The sequence below is a fragment of the Lissotriton helveticus genome, chromosome 2_1, assembly GCF_964261635.1.
Source record: "Lissotriton helveticus chromosome 2_1, aLisHel1.1, whole genome shotgun sequence".
NCBI lineage: Eukaryota > Metazoa > Chordata > Amphibia > Caudata > Salamandridae > Lissotriton > Lissotriton helveticus.
In genome coordinates this window covers 1,333,733,153-1,333,754,233 of record NC_136059.1, presented here as the reverse complement: position 1 = coordinate 1,333,754,233, position 21,081 = coordinate 1,333,733,153, and the positions used below count along the sequence as shown (strand labels likewise).

Here is a 21,081-nt window from a genome sequence, read left to right as displayed (position 1 = left end):
CATTTCTGTACTGTATTTTCTTTATTCACGTGTAATAAAGAAAAAATAAGGAGGCCCCCTGCGTTAGCTATGTTGGGACCAGGGGAATGAAACCAAGAAAGATCTAAGATGTCCCTAGATCATATTCTTGTGGTTGTGAGTTTGCCCCAATAATAGAGGCAAGTCCTATGGCGGATGCATAGTATCTTTTGGACTAACGCAGTAATCCATCAGATACATGCCCTAGCGACATCTTAGATCTTTCTTAGTTTCATTCCCCTGGTCCCAACATAGCTAACGCAGGGGGCCTCCTTATTTTTTCTTTATTACACGTGAATAAAGAAAATACAGTACAGAAATGGACCTTGTTGCAATGGATTGCCCTTGGCTATGTTACACTTTGTAAAAAGAGCAGATGATGGACGGAATGCTGAACAATGCAAACATTCACCCCAGTCACAGATCTGGGTTTAATCCATCGGTTTTTTTGCTAACCAAGCCACCCCAGTTTGGACCCAGCCATATGCAAATCAGTCTTGACTCTGCTTCTCATGGTAAAAGTCCAGCCTGAACTGCCAAGCCAGGTCCTCCCTGGACCGTTTTCAGGGTATCACTCCTCATCGGCCAGAATGCTTGAATCCAGTGGCACAGTGACCACTGGATCTCAGTTTTTACATACACGTAGACTCTCACCACTTTGCCAGATTTGCTGGTGTAAATAAAGGAAATACAGTGCAGAAATGAACCTTGTTGCGATGGATTGCCCTTGCCTGTGTTACACTTTGACCAGAAAGGATCCTTCTCATTCCAACAGGGTGAAAGCTGCTATTACAGCCCTGGCTCAGTGTGTTCCTGTGTTGGACATTTGCCAAGCCGCCACATTGGCATCTATCCATACTTTCACTAGGTAGCACCGTATGACTCTGAGGACGACTGGGAGGATCATTTCGACCACTCAGCCCTGCAGTATTTTCTGGGATAAAGTCTGTTCCTCATACCCACCTTTTGAGGTGGAATTGCTTTGCTATTGATTCTCAAATTGAGGAATATGTGCTAGGAAGTGTCAATCAGAGTGAATTACTTACTTTCCCTAATGCTCTTTCTGGTGAATACTCAAATCACATGTTCCTCACTGACTGCCCTGTTTGCAAATTGTAGTTTCCAAGGGTAATCAGGTTCAGAGTTAAATTATCCAAATTGTCAACATCCTTAATTTGTCAGTGTTGGGATGGTCTGAGCTGGCGTCTGGGTTCAGGGAAGGCACCTATATGAAGCTCCTTTTTGTCCTGGCCGGGTGCACAACAGGGGCTAATGGCACCAGCTGGTGCTGGACACAAATGATTGCAAAAGGTTTTCAAAATCCAGTTTGGCGTCTGGGAAGCCATAAGGTGAAAAATCTGTAGTTTGATAGAATGTCCATCAGAAAGTGTGTTACCAAAGGTAATTAACTTGTTTAAGTACTTCAAACTTTGTTCTCTCTCCTATAGTAAATAACTATAGTGTGTTCAAGTGACAGTTCTATACAGAATAACTGAAAAGAAATTACCTTTTTGTATACACGTTGACAGATTGTTCAAACTGATGAAACCGTGAGGAAACCGGACCAAATCCCTGTAAGCAGTGAGGATGAGAGGAATGCTATCACCCAGCTAGAAAAAGTCATATTGTCCAGTGAAGCATCAGAATGTAAGTTGTCTCCTTCCATTATAAATTGTTTACATTTCCGGACTTCTTTCCACCCTTTATTCAATTCCTGACTTTGAAATGAGGCTGTGTCTGATACTCCTGCCCAACCAGGAAAAGCCTGGTTTATATCCACTTATAACAAAGGTCTCAACAGAGAGTATTCATCTACGGCCATGAAAGGTTGTCTTACAGGAGTGAATGTTGAGACACTGCATGTTGTTGGAATGCTTGCTGCATTTGTGCCAGTGCACAGTCCAGAAAGTGGGAGTGAAGAGATTTCCAAACCCCTGATAATCCTGCAGTGGGCAGTGCCCTTGATAGAGGTGAGGGAAATTAGTTATAATCCTTAGCAACAGGGATGGAAAGCTAAAAAGTAGGTGTTGTCTGTCTCTATGCAGTATCCAATTTCTGATTGGTGGGATCAATGAGATAAATGTTTGAAATGTCTTCATGTATTTAGCCACTCCCAGTGTGTGTTTGCCCACGGGTGTTGTGGAAGAACGGGGTCTTATTGTGATGGCCTCAGGAATTCAGTAGTGTGACGTCTGAGGAAGCCTGGGATGCACTAGTCAAGCCTAGCCCCTCTGTAAGCAGTCTCCTCTGTGTCAACTCTTCTGTTGGAAGCAACAACAAAATGCAAAGCAGACCATGTCATCTCGTTTGATCAGTAAGTGGATACTGCATCATGGTCACACATCATAACCAAATGGTCAAGGCAGACATGGGAGAGGCCTTTAGAATGTGTTTTTAAAGTAGGGTCAGAACCACCAAGTAGGATGACCACTCCTTCATTAGTCCTATGCCTTGCAATAGATTTGTGGGAGGCAACTTTTTTCCTCTTCTGGACTGTAATGAGGCAGATATCTGTCTTAAAACTGCATACAAAACGGTTGTGGCCATCTTATTTTTCACTGGTGGGAGCGGTGCACCCTGTTGGTGGAGATGGCTGCCAATGGGCACATGTCTCCTTTACTATGTTTTAGACACCCAGCATCCACTGGAAACAGCCTTTACTACGCAAGCGTTACAACGCATGCCATTACATGGCATGCCATTGCAACGAAAAAGGTGTGTAGCAGTAGGTAGAAGGTGTTGGATTTAACTCCAACACCTTCCCTACTGTTGCTCACACTGTAGTAGGAATAGAAAATGAATCTATTCCAACTTCCAGCACTCCCCTAACAGAAAGTCGGGGTAAAGGTTGGCTTTACAACGGCATGCGATGTAATGGCATGCGTTGTAATGTCACATATTCAGCATCCACCTACCCCATGGCGTTTATGCCATGTAAGTATTTGTTCTTTAAATGCAAACCTGATCTGCCTGTTGTTACTTTGTACCCTGGAGAGGGCATCCTCTGACAGGTTACTTTGTCTGTCCTCCACCTCGTGCTCCACTATGGTGCAAGTGCCCTGTAGACCCAGGGACTCCAGTTTTAACAATAACACCTCATTTAGCTTGGCAGCATGTTTTGCATTCTTACTCCTAGGAGCTGAGCACTTCAAGGACGTTTTTCCCCAAACCGGTGTTTTTCTTTCCCTCATTCCATCTCGATTGCAGTGCATCTCGACAGTGCGTGCTCCTGCTCTGCAGTTTTCCAGTTTAGATGATGTTCCCGGCTTCTATTCTACTGCATTGTGTTTTTGTAGTTCTACATTAAACCATTTCCTTTGGGAGTAAATAGGTTTGGTTCTCGGTACTTAACATTTGTTTCTCTGAAGAAACCAAGGTCAGTATGTGCTTCTCTACCTATTTGCTGTATTCCTGTGGTTGTTCCAGACATCTGACTGTGAATCAAAGGAATCGCCATTTTGTTAAACACATAAAGAATAAAGAAGATGTTTTGCCTTTGGCAATGAGTGCTCCATATCCCACAGAGAAATTAAATGGAACCGAAGTGTGTGAAACTGTCGTAATGTCAAATGTGTGGGGTTTTGGAGTAATGTGATTTTGTTTCATTCAAAACCTGCCTATTCTTCACATCTACCTTTTAACAATCATAGATAAAACACAATATTAATTGAGATCAATATGGCAAGTCTTTGAGAGAAAGAAATGGACCACTCAGGTGTTTTCTTTTCAGATTTTAGCCAAAACAGCAAATCAGTTCCCTTGTTGCTTTAAAGGGTTTCTTTTATTCCGCAGCATAACACGTGTATATTGGTGAATGATCATGTTTTTGGAGACTGTGAACAAAAAGTTCATACATGTAAGAGGGATATAGTTGTTTGCCCTCTCTCCTCCTCATACCCCTGCTGAAAACAAATGGACAGTATAAGATAATGGGGTAACCCAGTTACATACAGAACCTGGGGATTCGTACATTAAGTGAACAGTGGTTCTGCTACCCATTAGCTTTAGAAAGCGTAAAACCTTTTTATACAATTTTGTCCCTCTACTAAGATAGGACTAACATTTAATAAAACCTATCCAAATTAAGTCCAAACAGAAAAGAAACTCGTGTACTTCTGAATCAGTATATGATTTTATAGCTAATTAGTGTAAGTTGTCTTCTCAAAAAATGAGAATAGAACAAATATATGCACACACAGATATACACTATACAATTACACTTAAATTGGTGACGTGAAGTGAAAACAAAGGAATATATTTACATATCACAAGACAATATATACATACCAAATGAACATATATTCAAGACACACATTTAAACACAGTGTGAGGTATATGAAAATGTGATTCAACCCAACTAGCAATTCGTCTAGTTATTCTCGATTGTTCAGGGTGATCATTAACACTCGATAGTATGCATCGGCGTTTCGACCCCTGGACAATATTGCGATTGTGTAATCAACCGTGGGGGTCTTCTTCAGGACTAAATAATGAATCTGTGTGTGGCCTTCAAGGAGGTTCCACCCTGATACCAAATTTGTAGTAATGACAGCACGGCAGCTTGTGGAAAATAGATGGTTGACCTGATTCAAAAGTAGCTCATCATATCAGCTGGTTAGATTAGAAGGAACTTTGTACAGGCCCTGATTTCCAGTCTAGGGCATGGAAGGCCAGAAAGTATTCAAAGGCAATTAATTAGCCTTGAGAGCCAGTACGAAGTTCCTTCTGGAGTCGTCCGGCCCCAACAAGAATTGCCCTGAAGTGAAGGGTGAATTACCATTGGAAACCTCAAGCGCCAGACGCCGGAGAATTGCAGGCATGCAGTCCCACTAACTAATCTAACCAGCTGATATGATGAGCTACGTTTGAATCAGGTCAACCATCTATTTTTCACAAGCTGTCATTATTACAAATTTGGTATCAGGGTGGACCTCCTTGAAGACCTCCTGCATCTGCTGGGGTTTTCCATCAATGTGCCGAAGTCGCACCTGAGTCCCTGTCAGAAGCTCCCCTTCATCAAAGCGGTTCTGGATTCGACGCTGTTTCGGGTCTAATCTCCCGAGCAGCGAGGCCGAAATATTCAGGCTATGATTCCGATCTTTTGACCTCTATCCCGGGTTTCAGTCAGGATGACCATCCAGCTATTGGGCTTCTTGGCCTCTTGGCCTCCGGCATCCTGCTGATGCAACATGCCAGATGGCATATGCGGGCCCTGCAGTGCGACCTGAAGTTCCAGTGGGAACAGCATCAGGGCAACCTGTCCGATTTTGTCCAGATCTCGGAGGGCACTGCTCAACAGTTGCAGTGGTGGCTCATGAACCGCGATTGGGTCAGTGGCAGATCCCTCTCCCTTCCCCAACGGGAGCACACAGTGGTGACGGATGCGTCCCTCCTGGTATGGGGCGGCCACTGAGGAAAGGTGGAGATCAAAGGCCTCTGGTCTCCGGCTGAGTCCCGGCTCCATATCAACCTTTTGGAGCTGCGGGCGATCTGACTTGCACTGAAGGCATTCCTTCCCTCTGTCTAGGGAAGTGTGGTGCAGGTGTTCATGGATAACACCACCGCCATGTGGTATTGCAACAAACAGGGTGGGGTGGGGTCGTGGCCCCTATGTCAGGAGGCTCTGTGCCTTTGGACATGGCAGAAACATCAAGGCATTCCCTTGGTGGTTCAACACCTGGCATGTTCTCTGAACGCCAGAGCGGACAAACTCAGCCGCCGGTGCTTGATAGATCACGAATGGCGTCTGAACTCGGACGTGGCGCAAGGTCTCTTTCAGCAGTGGGGAGAGCCTTGGTTAGATCTATTCGCCACCGAAGAGAACGCGGAATGTGATCAGTTCTGCACGTTGGAATTTCCAAGACGGCACTGGCTCGGTCACGCTTTTCGTCGCGAGTGGAGTTGCGGTCTGTTATACGCCTTTCCGCCTATAGCACTTTTGCCCAGAGTGCGGAAGAAGATTCGGCACGACCGGGCCCAAGTCATTCTTGTGGCTTCGGATTGGCACGAAGATACCGGTATCCTGAGCTACTCAGCATGGCGATCGCTCCCCCGATCCGACTGCCTCTTCTTTTTAAGTCCCGGGTTGTTAATCGTTTCCCGAAAGGTATTACACCCATGTTCCCCCCGGTTCCGTTTATAATGCCCCAGTGGGACTTGAATCTTGTGTTGACTTACTTGATGTGCGCTCCTTTTGAGCTGCTTCACAACTGTCCTTTACATCTTCTCACCTTAAAGACTGCTTTCCTGGTTGCTATTACCCCTGCCAGAAGAGTGAGTGAGCTCCAGCCTCTTTCTTCCAAACTTCCTTTCCTTTCTGTTCATCCGGACAAGGTGGTTCTCAGGATCCGTCCTTCTTTCCTGCCAAAGGTTGTCATGCCCTTCCACATCGGGCAGACCATCACTTTGTCCACCTTCTTTCCGCCTCCTTCGAAAGAGGAAGAGAGGCTTCACCGTCTGGACCCAAAACGTACGCTCTCGATCTATCTGAAGCGCACACAGCAGTTCCGGGTGGATGACGAGCTCTTTGTTGGCTATGTGGGCGCCCAAAAAGGTCTGGCCATGCACAAATGGATCATCTCTCGGTGGGTCGTTCTGTGCATCAAAGCCTGTTACTCGTTGGCTATGAAGGAGCCTCCTGTGGGGCTGCGTGCCCATTCCACCAGGGCAACGGCTGCCTCTACTGCCTTTGGACGCGGCCTTCCCTTGCAGGACATTTTTCAGGCTGCAACGTGGGCCTCGCTGCACACATTTACTAAGTATTACTGCCTTGACAGTCAAGTCCGGAGGGACGGCTTCTTTGGCCGTTCTGTGCTACGTGACTTTCTGGTGTAATCTTGTTTGCAGACCCACCACCAGGGTTGGTATTGTTGGGGTATCTATTCTAAGGTAAGGAATCTATCACTAACGTGTCTCTTTCACATGCACAAGTTACTACTTGTATAACAATATATCTGTAAGAGACATTAGTTAGTGATAGATTCCTTACCGCCCCACAGATCCTCCCGTTCTGCGAACTGATTACTAGGGTTAAGGCCATCCCTCTTAGGGCCCTAGTTTTATGCACCGATGGTCAGTATCTTGCACGGCTCTGCGTTCCTGGCACGGAAAGTCATGTACAGAACTGACGTCAGCGCGCATGGGTGGTGCCTAAGTATTCTCCGTGACGTCATCTTAGCGCTTACGACGCCAGTGACGGACGCGGAGCCGCAGAATGCCACCTACTGACGCGCAGGGGTACTGGTAAGCAAAACTTTCCGGATCCAGACTGATGCCTGGGGATATTCTAAGGTAAGGAATCTATCCCCAACTAATGTCTTTTAACAGATATATCGTTACGCAAGTAGTAACTTGTGCATTAACACTAGCGCCCAAAAGCTATCTTTCATTGTTGCAGGCCTAGCTAGATGTCCTATGTGGAAAACCAGAGTACAGATTAAAATCCTAATACTGTATCTCTGGAATGGGACTGACTAAAAAAAATAAAGTATTTTAAAAAGTTATTAAAAATCCAGTTAAATGGTGAAGACTCTTAATATATGTTACGGAAAAGTAACTTTAAAAAAATCATCATTTCTCTGGCTGAAGTTACTATAGGATAATTTGTTCTCCAACTTCTCCTAGCCATTTGATTAGGTGTGAATGAGGTCTGAAACTCCTCTACGGAGCGACACAATAGGTCAGTGTGATTGATTGGTCAACCAGAATGGGCAGAGATAACTCCTCTGAACCTCACAGAATAAACATGATTGAAGCTGTGGGTCTCCTTTTGACAGCACGCTATTAAATCCTGCTTGACAAGTCTGTTGAGCTACATGTAACACTTGAAAAGGAGAGAACAGGATGCCAAGACAGTTCTTGTGTATTCATTGTCTGCTTGCTGAAGGATCCTTCTTTGACTTCTGTCTCTGAGTTTTACATATACCATTTGGGGCAGCCTTGGAAAGAAGGGAACAGGATGCCAAGACAATTCTTGTGTATCCCCTGTATGGTTGATGGATAACCCTGCTGCTGATAAGAGACTTCTAACCATAGATTCCTCACCTTTTAAATACTTCCCAGGCTTTAGACTGGATCCGGAAACATTTATGTGGCAATGTTCTGCAGCTTTGACGTTATGATTCCGCGGGCAACTCCATCTCGTGCGGGTGTGATGTCACCTTCCCTACATATACGTCACCTGCTCGCGCTGGCATTAGTTCCTTTCTTTCCGTGCCAAACTACGTGGATCCGGAGCTTTAACTGTCATTCAATAATTGTTAGTTAAATTCTTTTAGACATTTCTTTTTTGTTTCCAGAATGTCACCAAAATAGTCAGAGTTCAAACCATGTATGACGTGTAACCGACATATGTCGGTTACAAATACACATGATTTTTGTTTGTGGGGTCTTGGCTCCGGCCACGACTCATTCGTATTCGGACCTCTTCCTATCACCATCCTGCATTAGGAAGGTGGACGTGAATCTGGTCAAAAAACACTTTATGGAAAGGGCCAGACTAGTCAGGGAGGAAAGGGAGTTGTTGAAACCCACTGTGCAATCCCATTATATGCTATTAGGTTCCACCTCACTCGAGCAATACCTTAAGACTGTCACAAAGCCACTTCATAGGTTTTTATTGGTAAAATGTAGATTTAATTTGATTCACTTTTATTTGGGCAATTATCAAACTTGGGTCAAACCAGATTTAGCCACCCCTTGCACTTGTGACCAATTTTCAACCCAAGACACAATGCATTTTGTTATGTTTTGTGGGCTCTACGCGGACATTAGAAAAAAATATCTGCGGCCTATTTTGAAGGAAGCTGGCTTTACGCAAGTGAGGCCGACATTAGTCTTCCTCCAGTCTTTGAACAGCGTCCGCATCACATTTTGTGTGGCTAATTTTTTAGTGGCGGCATCTAGGATCAAATTACATAATGCCCCACGGTCTGTGACATAATGAACTTTAAACCATGCTATTTATGAGATCCCATTTCTCTGACCCATTGTATTGCACATGTTGAAAATTTATCAAATATTTTATCCGTGTACATAAATGTTTTTATGCCTTTTATGATTTTTATAAATCGAATAAAGTGTATTTGACTGACTGACTGACATTCGTATTCATCGTATGCCAAGATTGCTAAAAAGGCAATTTGTGAGCAGCAAACAAAACTTGCAGTAGCGGAGATCAGGAAATCGAAGACTAGGTCCATTGCTCATTGATCTCGGTAGAGGTGATGAGATTGGACTCGTTCTCCATCGAGAGGTCGGTCAAAGGATAGGTCTACGTTGAAGTCAAGAAATTCAAGGAAGAGCCACAAGAAGCATAAAATGTCGGAGCATGGGTCTCCCGCGTTGCACTACTCATCATACCCCCCTCACTCGGAACCACTTGAGGTACAGGGACCTTCTGCTTAACGTTGTTCCCAGCTGGAGAACTACGTTAAGCAGAAGGCCCGTGTACCTCATGCGAGGGGGGAATGAGGAGTAGTGCAACTCGGGAGACCATGGTCCCCAGCGGAAGCTTGTCTTCACCTAAATTTGTTGGAGCTTCGGGCGATCCAATTGGCCTAAAGAGCTTTTCTTCCTAGGATCAAAGGGCGATGAGTACAGGTATTCACGGACAATACAACCGCCAATGTGGTGTTGCAACAAGCTGGGCGTAGTGGGTCCCTGTGTCTGGAAGCTCTTTGTTTATGCGAGTGGCTGATCGATCAGGGCATATCTCTAATTGTCCAAAATCTATCAGGATCATTAAACATCAGAGCGGGCGAACTCAGCCAGTGATACCTAACGTATCACAAATGGCATCTGTGCTCAGAGGTGGTATGGGGTGCCTTCTAGCAATAGGGGGGGACCCTAGCGCGATCTATTTGACACCGCAGAGAACGTCCAGTGTCAAGAAGTTTACGCCTTGGAGTACCCAAGGAAGTCCTCCTAGTACATGTCTTTCACCTTCACTGGGGCTTGCAACTACTGTATGCCTATCCACCACTACCCAGAGTTCTCAAGAAGATAAAGAGAAACTGGGCAGAAGTCATCCTAGTGGCTCTGGCTTTGGCAAGGAGAGTGTGGTAATCAGAACTTCTGGACTTGTGCATCAGTCCACCCATTCAGCTGCCTCTGAGGGACGACCTCCTGTTACAACAATAGGATTGGTTTCTGCACCCAAGTCCAAGTTGGTTACACCTCCATGCATGGAGCTTGAGCAGAGGCAGTTGTTAACATATGCTCTTCCCCATGAACTTGTTGGTGTAATCCTGAATGTCAAGTGCCCATCTACAAAGACTGTTTATGATGGATGTTGGAAAAGGTTTATGGTGTGGTGTACCTGACGTCAGCTCAAACCCTTACTAGCTTCCCTCTCAGATATTCTTTTATTTTGTTTAGCCCTGGCTCAGAAAGGTCTGGCTGTAGCTACAGTTAAAGGTTATTTAGCGGCCATTTCTTTTTTACCTAATACGTTTGTCCTTTGAACAAGAGCAGCATTACTTCCTAAGATGGTTACGCTTGTTCGTGTGGGACAATCTATCACTTTATCTCTTTTTATGCACCACTTCATCGTACAAAGGGGGAGAAGCAGATACATCATCCTGATCCCAAGAGGGCTCTCAGTTTTTATTTGGAGAGAAGTAGAGTTTTGACCGGATGAACAACTTTTTGTTGGTCATTCCATTGCAAAGAAGGGGAAGGCAGTACAAAAAAGAACAATTTCTAGATGGATTGTTTTATGTATTAATATCTGTTATAGTTTGGCTTAGTAACAACCTCCAGAGGGGTGCATGCACAGTCAACTAGAGCACAGGCTGCTATTAGATCTTTGGCTAGGGGTGTACCGATTTTGGATATATGTCAAGCTAGAACTTGGGAATCTTTGCACACGTTCACCAAGCATTGTTGAGATCGATCAGGAGGAAAAGACATTTTGCACAGTTGTTCCTGCAAGATTTCCTAGCTTGCAGCTGTCCACAGACCCACTACCTGGGAGATATTGCTACGATATCTATTCAAAAGGTGAGGAGTCTGCGATTAGAAGTCCCTATCAAAAGAGCAAGTTACTTACCTTCGGGCACACCTTCTCTGGTAGAGACTCTGTCTAACTGCAGATTCCTCACCTACCCTCCCACCTCCCCATTCTGTAGAACGGACTCACGTAGAGGTAATGTGGATACTCATTTATGATTGTGAATTTCTAGGCACACAAAATGTATACTTAGCATGTACATTGAAATTGGATTCTTAAGACTCCACGTCTGTTGGTATTGACGGAGGATGGAAAGAAAAAGACGCCACCATGAGCAGGTAACGTATATGTAGAGAAGCCGACTTCACAGCTGCACAAGATAGTCGCACACGAAGCCATGACGTCACAAGACCTCACCTGTTGACATTGGAGAACATTGCTATGGAAACGGTTCCAGATCCAGTCTGATCCCTGTGAAGTTAAGGAATCAGCAGTTAGATAGAGCCTGTACCAGAAAAGGTGCTACCCAAAGGTAAAGTAACTTGTTATTTTATCCTACCCAACTTCTGTCTCTTGGTTTATTGAAGCTACAAAGGCTGCTTAAAACTGTGTTTTACTGTTAGCGTGGGAAGGCACTGGTATTGCTATAGTACACCCCATATACACACCCAGCCATCATAGACGAAGCAGAGTCTGGCCATATACTTTTACCATCTTAAAAATGCGCCAAGTTATTAGGGTTGGCCCCTGGAACTTTTACCCCATTGGTTAGGGCATGTCCAGGAGTCATTCCCACCCACTTGCTTGTGGCAGACATAAAAATTGCATCTCCCGGCACCCACTTTAGAGCATTTTCTGAACCTGAAGAAAAACAGAGGAGGACTGGACCTTTTTTGTGTTTCCTGAGAGGAGACCTGAATGACTGGACCTGCTCCTTCTTGTACCCAGGACAAAGAAGTGGGCTTCAAGAGTCACAAGAATTACCTCCTGTTCAGGCTTCAGAGATACAACCATCTACAAGAGACCTTTCTCGCATTTTTTCAGCTGACCATTGGCAACTGGACCTAGAGTGGACCCTGCTGTTAGCCTCTGCCTGAGACCCTGTGAGTCTCCAACTGCCTTCCCTAAGGTCCTGCCGGCTTTAGAAGTATACTTCTGTGGTAGATTAGGACATTAAACAGACCCCCCAGGATATAGCGGCATGGATTGGCAAATTTAGCGGCACAAAAATAAAAATTTAGCGGCCCAAAAATGGAAATTTAGCGGCATTTAGCGGCATTTTATTTTGGGGTTTTTGCAACACCAAACACAGATATCTTACTGTTTGACCTTGCCCACTTAATGCTTGTTCCTGTGCCTGAGTGTCTAGCACTTATTGCAGTACTATACCTCAAATTATACTCTGTTTTCTCTTATAACTGCACACTTGTCACTTTCATCGCCTCTTGTGCACTTTTGACTACCTAATGCATTTTTGGTTGCTCACAATTTTTACTCAAGTATTTTGTTTGCTCACGATTGTCACTATTACCTTTACTACCTCATGTATTTTGTTTGCTCACAAATGTCACTATTACCTTATGTAAGTAACGTATGTTTTTGCAATCTGTTCTTTTGTAATGTTTCTCATTATGTTTCATCTCTGTTCCTAATGTGAAGCGCTCTGACGCCTTCAGGTAAAGTCCGCGCTATATAAAAATGCATAACTAAATAAATAATAAAAACTTTACCCAAGGCCGGGCGAGGCCTGCAATAAAAGCTTTTCCCTCTTCTGCAAAACACCTGGTCTAGCACCTAAAAACGCAGTTGAAAGGTCACAAAGTAACATTTATCCATCAGTGTTCTCAACAAGACTGTCCAACACTTTAAAGAGCCGCTTCGAAGGTGCTTACTTGCAGGCTGTCACCTAAAGGGCCCATGAAATCATCACCCAGGGCCTCCCTGAGTACTGATTCAAGCCCCTGGTTCGAGGGGCCCGTTGCAGCAGGTAGAGATCTCCCGTCCAGCAGAAGGCGTGGCCCCTCTCGAGCCAGCACAGCCTGCAGGTGGACTTGGGAGATTATCCAGCGGACGGACGGTACCTGTCAGTGTTCTGTTCGCCGCCGGCCGGCTTTCCTCCTGCTCCGACGAGTCTCTGAGGAAGAGTCTTCGTGTGTGTCGCTGCCGCTTCATGCTCTCTCCCCCTCTTGCTGGTGTGGTGCTGGTCTTCTCCCTCTCTCGGCCGCCGTGGTCTTCTCCCTCTCTCGGCCGCCGTGGTCTTCTCCCTCTCTCGGCCGCGCATCCTCGCCGCAAATATCAAATGGAAAATGGGTGCCTCGCTCCTCTTCGCTTTTAAGGCGGAAACGGCCGGAAAGGACGGCGAACGGCGGAAAACAGCAAATTTCGCGGGCTTTATGCCAAATATCGCGGCATTTGCAGAGATCGCGCGATTTCGCGATTTTTTTTGCAAATCGCGATAAGCTGGAGGGTCTGATTAAAGAGTAAGTCATAAGGTAAAACTCGTTTGGTGTATCCAACCCGCGCTCCATTGTAGCCAGCCTCATATTGCGCCTAGTTATGGTCTACTGCAACTGTTTACTATCATTAGACTGTGTGCTACTTGGTGCTGTTACTTAAAACATCCGATAGAGACTACTAGCCGCAGATTCCTTAACGTAGAATTATCCCCAGTTGTGAGACTGTATCCGGGAAACTTTTTGCCACAGCATCCCTGTGCTGTAAATTGCTATGGGGTAACCCAGTATCCCTCAGAACCTGGGCAATACAGTTTAGTGTATACAATGGTTCCATCGGGTTTGCAACCTGATTACTTCAAAGTGTGAATGAATCATTCAAGATTTTGATTAGTCATAGGTTACTTCAATCAATACTCCACTGAAAACATGATTAAATGCAAATCCAAACCAAAAGACAGGGTAATAGATTTTAATCTATTAATTATTCTCATTGATAAACACCCTTCGATAATACATGAAGAATAATTGACGAATCAAATAAATTTTACTAAACGCGCATCAAATAAAGTGAGCGTGCTTTTGAGTGCGTTGTGACATGTTGTGCACTGGTGACATAAAATAGGTGACTTATACACAAGTGAGTGGGGGGAGTCAACAGGAGAAAGGATCTTTTGGCCAGTTTCAGTAATCAATTGTAGTTAATCCAGTATGCCACTTCCGTTTTATATCGTCGACGTTTCGACCCTATGGACGCCCTTTTCGTGGGTCAGGTGAGGGTCTTCTACAGGGCATGGGGCAGGAGGGGGGAGATGTGATGTGGCGCCTGTTGGTTAAATTAATAATGGATGTGCAAGCAGTAGGTTACCCTGCGGGCGGTCGCCGGGACGCAAGTGAGTTTTGTCCTTTGCCTAAATCCGAGACAAGGCGCTTTTTTAAGTTAATGTTATGCGCCTTCCTTTCCTGGACTCTGACAGTAAGCATTTCTAATCTCATGGCTCTAAAATCGAGCGCCTCTAATTATTGCAGAAATTCTTGGCGTGAAGATTATCCCCTGCCACGAGCCTACGAGGCAATCTCACCTGATTCTCCGAGTGAGTTTCCCTTTTATTATTTTTATTTTTAGCTTTCATAAATCTTCCATTGTTCTGTTGTGTGTTTTACGGGCACTTGTCAATTTATTCTGAACCTTTTGCATGGTTTCCTAAGAGGAGATTAATGGCATGTTTGTTTAATTCAAACAAACAGTTAAGGGCAAGCTTGGTGAATTCTTTTCAAACATTTTAACTCTAAACGCTGCAGTTTTGAAGATTGAACATGCACGTTTAAATTGGGGTATTTCACCTTTAACCGAAAGAAATAGAAAGAAATGTTTTGGCTCGGCAGAAAGGCATTTCTTTCAACAAGAGGTGATTATGTTTTTTCCCCCAGAGGGAGTCAGCTGTGTAACATCTTACCATCCTAATTTTTCTCTGTTTTCAATTCTCTTCTGAGAAGTTGAGACAATTATTTTAATTTAGGATGGCCATAATGGCAATACTGCATGACATGATTCTGGATATGCTGCATTAATTTCTACTTCCATTGCAGATCGGAGACTTTACAACTGAAAGAAGTTCGGTTCCACGGCAGTTCCGTGAGTTGTTGTAGTACACAAATCATTTTTTTCCTCCTACCTCGGGGTTTGCGCTTTAAGGTGCGCGGACCAGGAGCTGGGAGATATACGGTCCTGACGAATGCTGAGCGTAATTAGCTCATGAAAGCAGAAACATGTTGACCTTTTTGACTATATACATTTGTTAAGGATACGGTGGTTCAAATTCACTTAACCGTTCTGTGTCCACCTTCGCTTTATTTTTATATGCAGGTGACTCGGACCCCTTATTAAAGTCTGGTTGGGGATCAGAATTACCCATTTTTAATTCACTCACATATACTTAGGGCACTAATACACTTGCCTCTAACTAGAACTCAATGATGAAAACTGGTCACTGACTCTGTTGGTGCCTGAGGGTTCTTCTTTCACAGTGACTCCGACTAACCTCACATACTGTTGTCTATTTGGCTAGTTGTAATATATTTTTCGAATTTCTGATTACTCTTTTGTTGTTTGTTAGATGGTTAAATTAATAAGCCATCAGGAGAGGATTTGCGTGGAGTTAATAAAAGAATTAAAAACCAAAGTGAGCAACAAGGGTTATTTCTGCACTCACCTATGGGCCCCCCTTGTGAATTGGACCCAGGAAAGGTTTTGTGAAACAATCACCGGTTGTTTTAAGGAGTCTGGCTCTTTGAAGGTAGAATCTGTTAAATAAAATATTTTAAATAAAATATGTGGTAATTGATATCCCATTCCGCTTCTTGTGTATTTAACATCGCGAATCATTACATTCATGTAGTTGGATATTCGCTCAGCTGGCCCAATCCAACTTTTAGGCACTGGGAATTCACTCACCCTAATAACGGAACTCGTTGTGCCCTGTTTTCTCTTAATTGCTCTTCGAGGTAAACAGTACCAGACGCATGGTTCAAGCGATCTGGAATTGGAAAAGAAGGGTAGCGGTGAGCCGCGCATTCTCATGGGATTCTATAACCCAAGTGTGGCACGGGCAATATGCACCACCAACCGCAAGGAAGGAAGTCAGATTACTGACTTGATATGGAGCTAGTGGGGATTAATCTCACCTGGTATCGAGATCAGAGTCTCTTTTCCGACGCCCCGCACACGATCTGTTTCTGTCTGTGCGCCGTCAAAATGTTCAATAGGCAACCCGTCTGAGTCGGTGCCAGTTAAAACTAGTTTAATTTCCTCGAGGACGTGGCGCCGTGATTGCGTCGCCTCGTAGCTAGGCAACAGAGTAGTTACGTTCACCCGGATGATCGTCCTCGTGACGTCAGGCTGCCACGAATGCTAAGCGTTCCTCGTTGCCAGGTAACGCAAGGACGCCTCGTGTTGTGAAGCTCCTGGGTAGAAATGCTAGGAGGCACGCTACCCGTATTTAAACATTATTTTCAGCAACCCGTTTCTGCACATCTTGGGGGGTGAATAACCAGTTATGTGGTACACATTATCAGAGCATATAAATCTATGAGTATATGCTTCAATTACACAAAAACAATTGCAGATGAATATACAATTCAGGGCGAGTTGGATTTCCGGTTTGCCCAGAGTGTGTAGTCATTTTCCACCAATGTGCTACCGAAATGTTTTCACGCCGTTTATGGGCAGCGGATTCTTTTAGGAATTGTTAAGGGATTCGAGCTGGCATGTGACAATTATTCTTTACTGTTTACGGTGTTAAAATCATAACAGATGGACATTGTAAAATCATGCAAGATAAAAACTCATAAACTTTTAGGCAATTCCAAATTGCCATATATCGAATCGCCATAATTATTAAGTCCAACATCCACATATTCACTAAATGGAAGTAGCCGCACAAAGGTAAATTATAGTTCGTCAGATGTAATACATGAAGCCTTAGTGGATACATTGACAGAGCATATGAATCTATGAGTATACGCATCAATTACACAAAAACAATTGCAGATGAATATACAATTCAGGGCAAGTTGGATTTCCGGTTTGCCCAGAGTGTGTACTCATTTTGTAGAGAACCCCTTTAGCGTATTACACAGTAAAGTACAAAAGCATGGGGTAGATCATGGTAGTAGGACGGACGTACTGAACTGTGTTTTGTAGTTAAGCCAGGGGTAACCTTAGTGGTTAAAGTTACCCCCATTGTTTAGCCGTCTCCTCCCTTTCATTAAGCCCATCCTGTTCTGCGTTCAGAGAATGTACTAGCCGCAGATTCCTTAACGTAGAATTATCCCCAGGCGTGAGACTGGATCCGGAAAACTTTTTGCCACAGCATCCCTGTGCGCCGGAGTGACGGCACCACGTGACTCCGCCCTGATGTCGTCCGCGTTCGTTCCGTCAGCAAGGATACATAAGTCCCACCCTGGCGCGCCGACGTCAGTTTTTTCTCTTTTCTGCATGCAACGCGGATCCAGATTGTGTCCTGGCCTGTTTCGGGCCTTCTATTCTTTTACACGCTTTGGCGTTAAGTGGAACAGTGTGAGAATGCCTTCGGGCTTCAAGACGTGTACCTGCTGTGCACGTCCCATGTCGGGGACGGACCCTCGCCCAATTTGCATGTGGTGCCTGGATGAGCACCACTACTCGGAGAGTTGCGACGCCTGCCAGCACCTTAAGCCTAAGTCACGGCGGGAGCACTGAATGAAGTTGCTGTTGGCGCGCTTGTCCAGCATCCGTCCCCTACCTCGGAAGCAAGGATGCGCGGGTTTTGTCTGCAACATCATCTTTCGCCGTGGCTCCAAGGGGCATGGCTCACCGGCTGGTAAGTCCTTCAGTTTATCTCCGAAGCCCTGTCCTCCTTTCGCGTTGGGCGCTGGCTCCCCCCGGGACAAGCCCCCCGCCTGTCGCCTTCCTACCCGCCGTTTCCCAGCGCGGAGGCGAGTAGGGCCCAAACATCCTACGCTGCGGCGCTGCAGGCTTCTTTGGCCCTTACTCCACCTCCTGAAACGTCCGCAGATCCCTTGCTTTGCGTGGGGACTTCCGCTAAGTCGCCGGCAACTCCGGCCCCGGCGCCGGAGGTTTCGGCTTCAGGTCGTAGGAGGATGGTGTCGTCGAGGTGCGGTCCTTCGGGGCTCACCTCTTCGGCGCCTGGTGTCCCTGCCTCGCCGCAAATCCCTACTGGGTTCCATGTGGCGTCGGAGGAGTTTGCCGGGACTCCGGGCTTGCCCCCAAGTACCCCTCGGTCCTCAGAGCAGGTGTCTGCCTCACCAGAGGTCGAGCCGGCGCCGAACCTTCCTCTCCGCCTCCGATGGAGTCGCGGGTGAAGGCAGAGACCTGGGGCGCTTTCCCAAGTCCCTCTCGTTCCTCAACACGGGCAGGTGCCACGTCAGAGGCTGAGCTGGCGCCATTTCGGCGCTGCTCCCTCGCCGTTCTGGCGCCGACCCCGCTCCATCCTCCTGGAGAGCAGGTGATAGCAGAAGTCAACACGGCACCATGAGTACCCACTCCATCGCCGATCGATGTCTATCAGGCGCCGTTGGCGAACTCCACGGAGCCGCACCAGCGTCGGTTTCTTGATTTCGTCTCCTGAGGTCTCTTCTACTCCAGAGGTTTGCCAGCTGTTGGTGTGTTCCTCCCTGGAGGCAGGGCGCCGTATTATTACCTTTTCACTGGCATCTTCCAAGGAGGGCTCCTCGCCTTCCCCGCGGCCTAAATCCTCGAACCCTACTTTTCGTGGCTCGCGGATGGCTTTTCCACTGGCCTCTCCGCCTTCCACTGGGGCCCCTCAGGTTCTCCATTCCTCTTTGGAACCCCCACTATTCTGGAGCTGGCCGCTTCCCCCTGGACATGGGGATGGTTGGCTCTGTTTGCAGCCGTTGCCCACGAAGCAATTACTTTCTCCTCCTCGGTGCACTACGGAGGCTAGTGTTGCCTTTGTTCGGGCTATTTCCACAGCCACTGGTATTCTGCGGATGGGTGAACCTGTCACCGCGTTTCCTACGGACAACCTTCTGAAAGTTCTCCACCAGGGCTCTGGTGGACGGGAGTTATTCCTTCCCTTTGAAGCGTCACTCCACAATTCTCTTGTGGGGGCTTGGGGGCGCCCTGCCACGGGTGATCCGGTGCCTCAGTCGCTTCTGCATCGTCACCTCCCTGCTCAACATGACCCTGTCTGTCTTTCTTTCCACCCTTCTACTCAAGGCTGTCTTCTGCGGAATGCCTTTCTGTGTTTGCCTGTGGTGTTGTTTCCTCCGTCTCGGGAGGCCAGGTGGTTGGATTCATGGGGGCGTACTGTCTTCGCTTCGTCTAGCGATGCCTTGCGGGCGCTTAACACTTAGTGTGTGTTGACAAGGGCTTCTTCCAGTCTGTGGGACTCTGTGGGGTCCCTTCTTTCTCATGTCTCTCATGAGGGTGCCCATGCTGATCTGCGGTGCCATGTGTTGGATGGCAGGGAGTTGGCCGTATTTATTCTTTGTGCAACCTTGGATGTTGCCGATGCTCTCGGCCGTGCTATGGCCACTTCTGTGGCTCTCGGTGGCCATGCTTGGCTACATGATGCTGTTTTTCCTACAAATATCAGTGAACGTCTGGTTGACCTACCCTTTGACTGGGTCCTTCTGTTTAACACTCATGCAGACTCTGCCATTCAGCGTCTTCTTGCGGGCCTACATTCTCCTCCTCATCTGTCTCTTGGTTGACCCGCTTCTTTAGTTGGCTGCTGGTTCAGCCCCCCCCCCCCCTGTTTTTTGGCACTTTCTAAGCCTTCTCCTGTTCTGCCGCAGGTTTATAGTTTGTTCTCTGATGCGGGATTTCTTCCTTAAGAGTGGTTCCCATACTTCTTGGGACGTGTCCTACCCTAAGTGGGGTATTTGTAGCTATTGGATAGCCCTGTCTTACACAGGGAGGGCGTGGACTCCTTGCAGGTTCCTCACCCTTCCTGGTGTTGCTGTATGCCTCTGGTGCATTTTCTTGGGCAGCTGCTGAGTTGTGCTGCGGTGTTTTTGCCCTTTGTCTGCCGTTCGGCCTGGTCCTCTGTCTGGTGTTCCAGAAGGGTTATTTTCCTGTGTTGACGACTTGGCTCGTCCTACTTGTTTTTACTCTTGTTTTCCGGCTGGTTGCTTGTTGGCACCCAGCTGTGCCCGCCTAGACATTGCGATCTGGACGTTTAGTTTAATGACACTTGTCGGTGTCCAGCTGCGCCCGCCTGTTCTTCTGGTCTACGGCCAGGGGCCTTGGAGTGGGGCCTGGCACCTCTGCTTCTTGTTTTGCGGGAACCTTGTGGGACTATGTATTTCTTCTCCCACCTGCCTTATTTCTGAGGCGCTGTTCTGTCTGGCCTGTTGACTTCCAGCTGGAATGGATTCGACTGCCCTCTTCACTGGGTGTGTTCCCGGTGGAGGCCTCTTGTCCTCGTTTCTACTCTTCTCCTTGGAGTATCTGGCTTGCTCTTCTTCCTTGGTACTCCTCTGCGTTGCCTGTACCTGGGGCTTCCGGTGGAGGTCCCTGGTACATTGGCTGCTGGCCTCCTTTCGTATTGCCTGTGCCTGGGGCTTCCGGTGGAGGTCCCTGGTACAGTGGCTGCTGGCCTCCTTTCGTTTTGCCCTCCTTTCTTCTGCCTGGTGAGGGCTGGGCTGCCTCTTGTCGTTATGACACATCCCCTGTGGGGCAGTGTTCTCCGCGATGCTGAGGTTCTAGTCTGCTTGGGGGAAGGGGGGGGGGGGGGGGGGCTGGGCTCTTTCCCCTGTCCCTGTGGCTCATCCCCTAATGGGGAGGACCGGGCTATTTTCCCTGTCCCAGTGATTGTCCCCTGTTGGGGTCATGGGTTCGCCTGAGCTGGAGAGGTCCTCTCGCAGACCCTCCTTTCCCTGGGGTATGGCTAGGGTACCTATTCTGCATTAAGGAATCTGCGGCTAGTAGTCCATATCATATGTACGAGTTATTTACCTTCGGTAATGGTGTATCTGATAGAGACGATTCTAGGCGCAGATTCCTTCACGAACAGCCCTTCCTCCCCGTTCTGCGAGGGCCCTTCTTGATCTTCTGCACTTGCCTATCTCCGGGTGGTTGTCTTTTGCGAGTGTCTTTTCTTACTCCCTCCTTAGGGGGATGCTCGCCTTGTT

At 46.7% G+C, this 21,081-nt stretch overlaps 1 protein-coding gene across 4 annotated transcripts in view; it reads left to right on the top strand.

The window, feature by feature from the left end:
• The window catches only part of UBA6 (ubiquitin like modifier activating enzyme 6), a 1,111,768-nt gene that overhangs the window by 821,352 nt on the left and 269,335 nt on the right, over positions 1 to 21,081 (top strand). For all 4 annotated transcript variants that reach the window (XM_078676253.1, XM_078676254.1, XM_078676252.1 and 1 more), the window contains exon 28: positions 1,548 to 1,665. In XM_078676253.1, the coding sequence (XP_078532379.1) occupies positions 1,548 to 1,665 (118 nt within the window). The remainder of the gene's footprint in view (positions 1 to 1,547; positions 1,666 to 21,081) is intronic.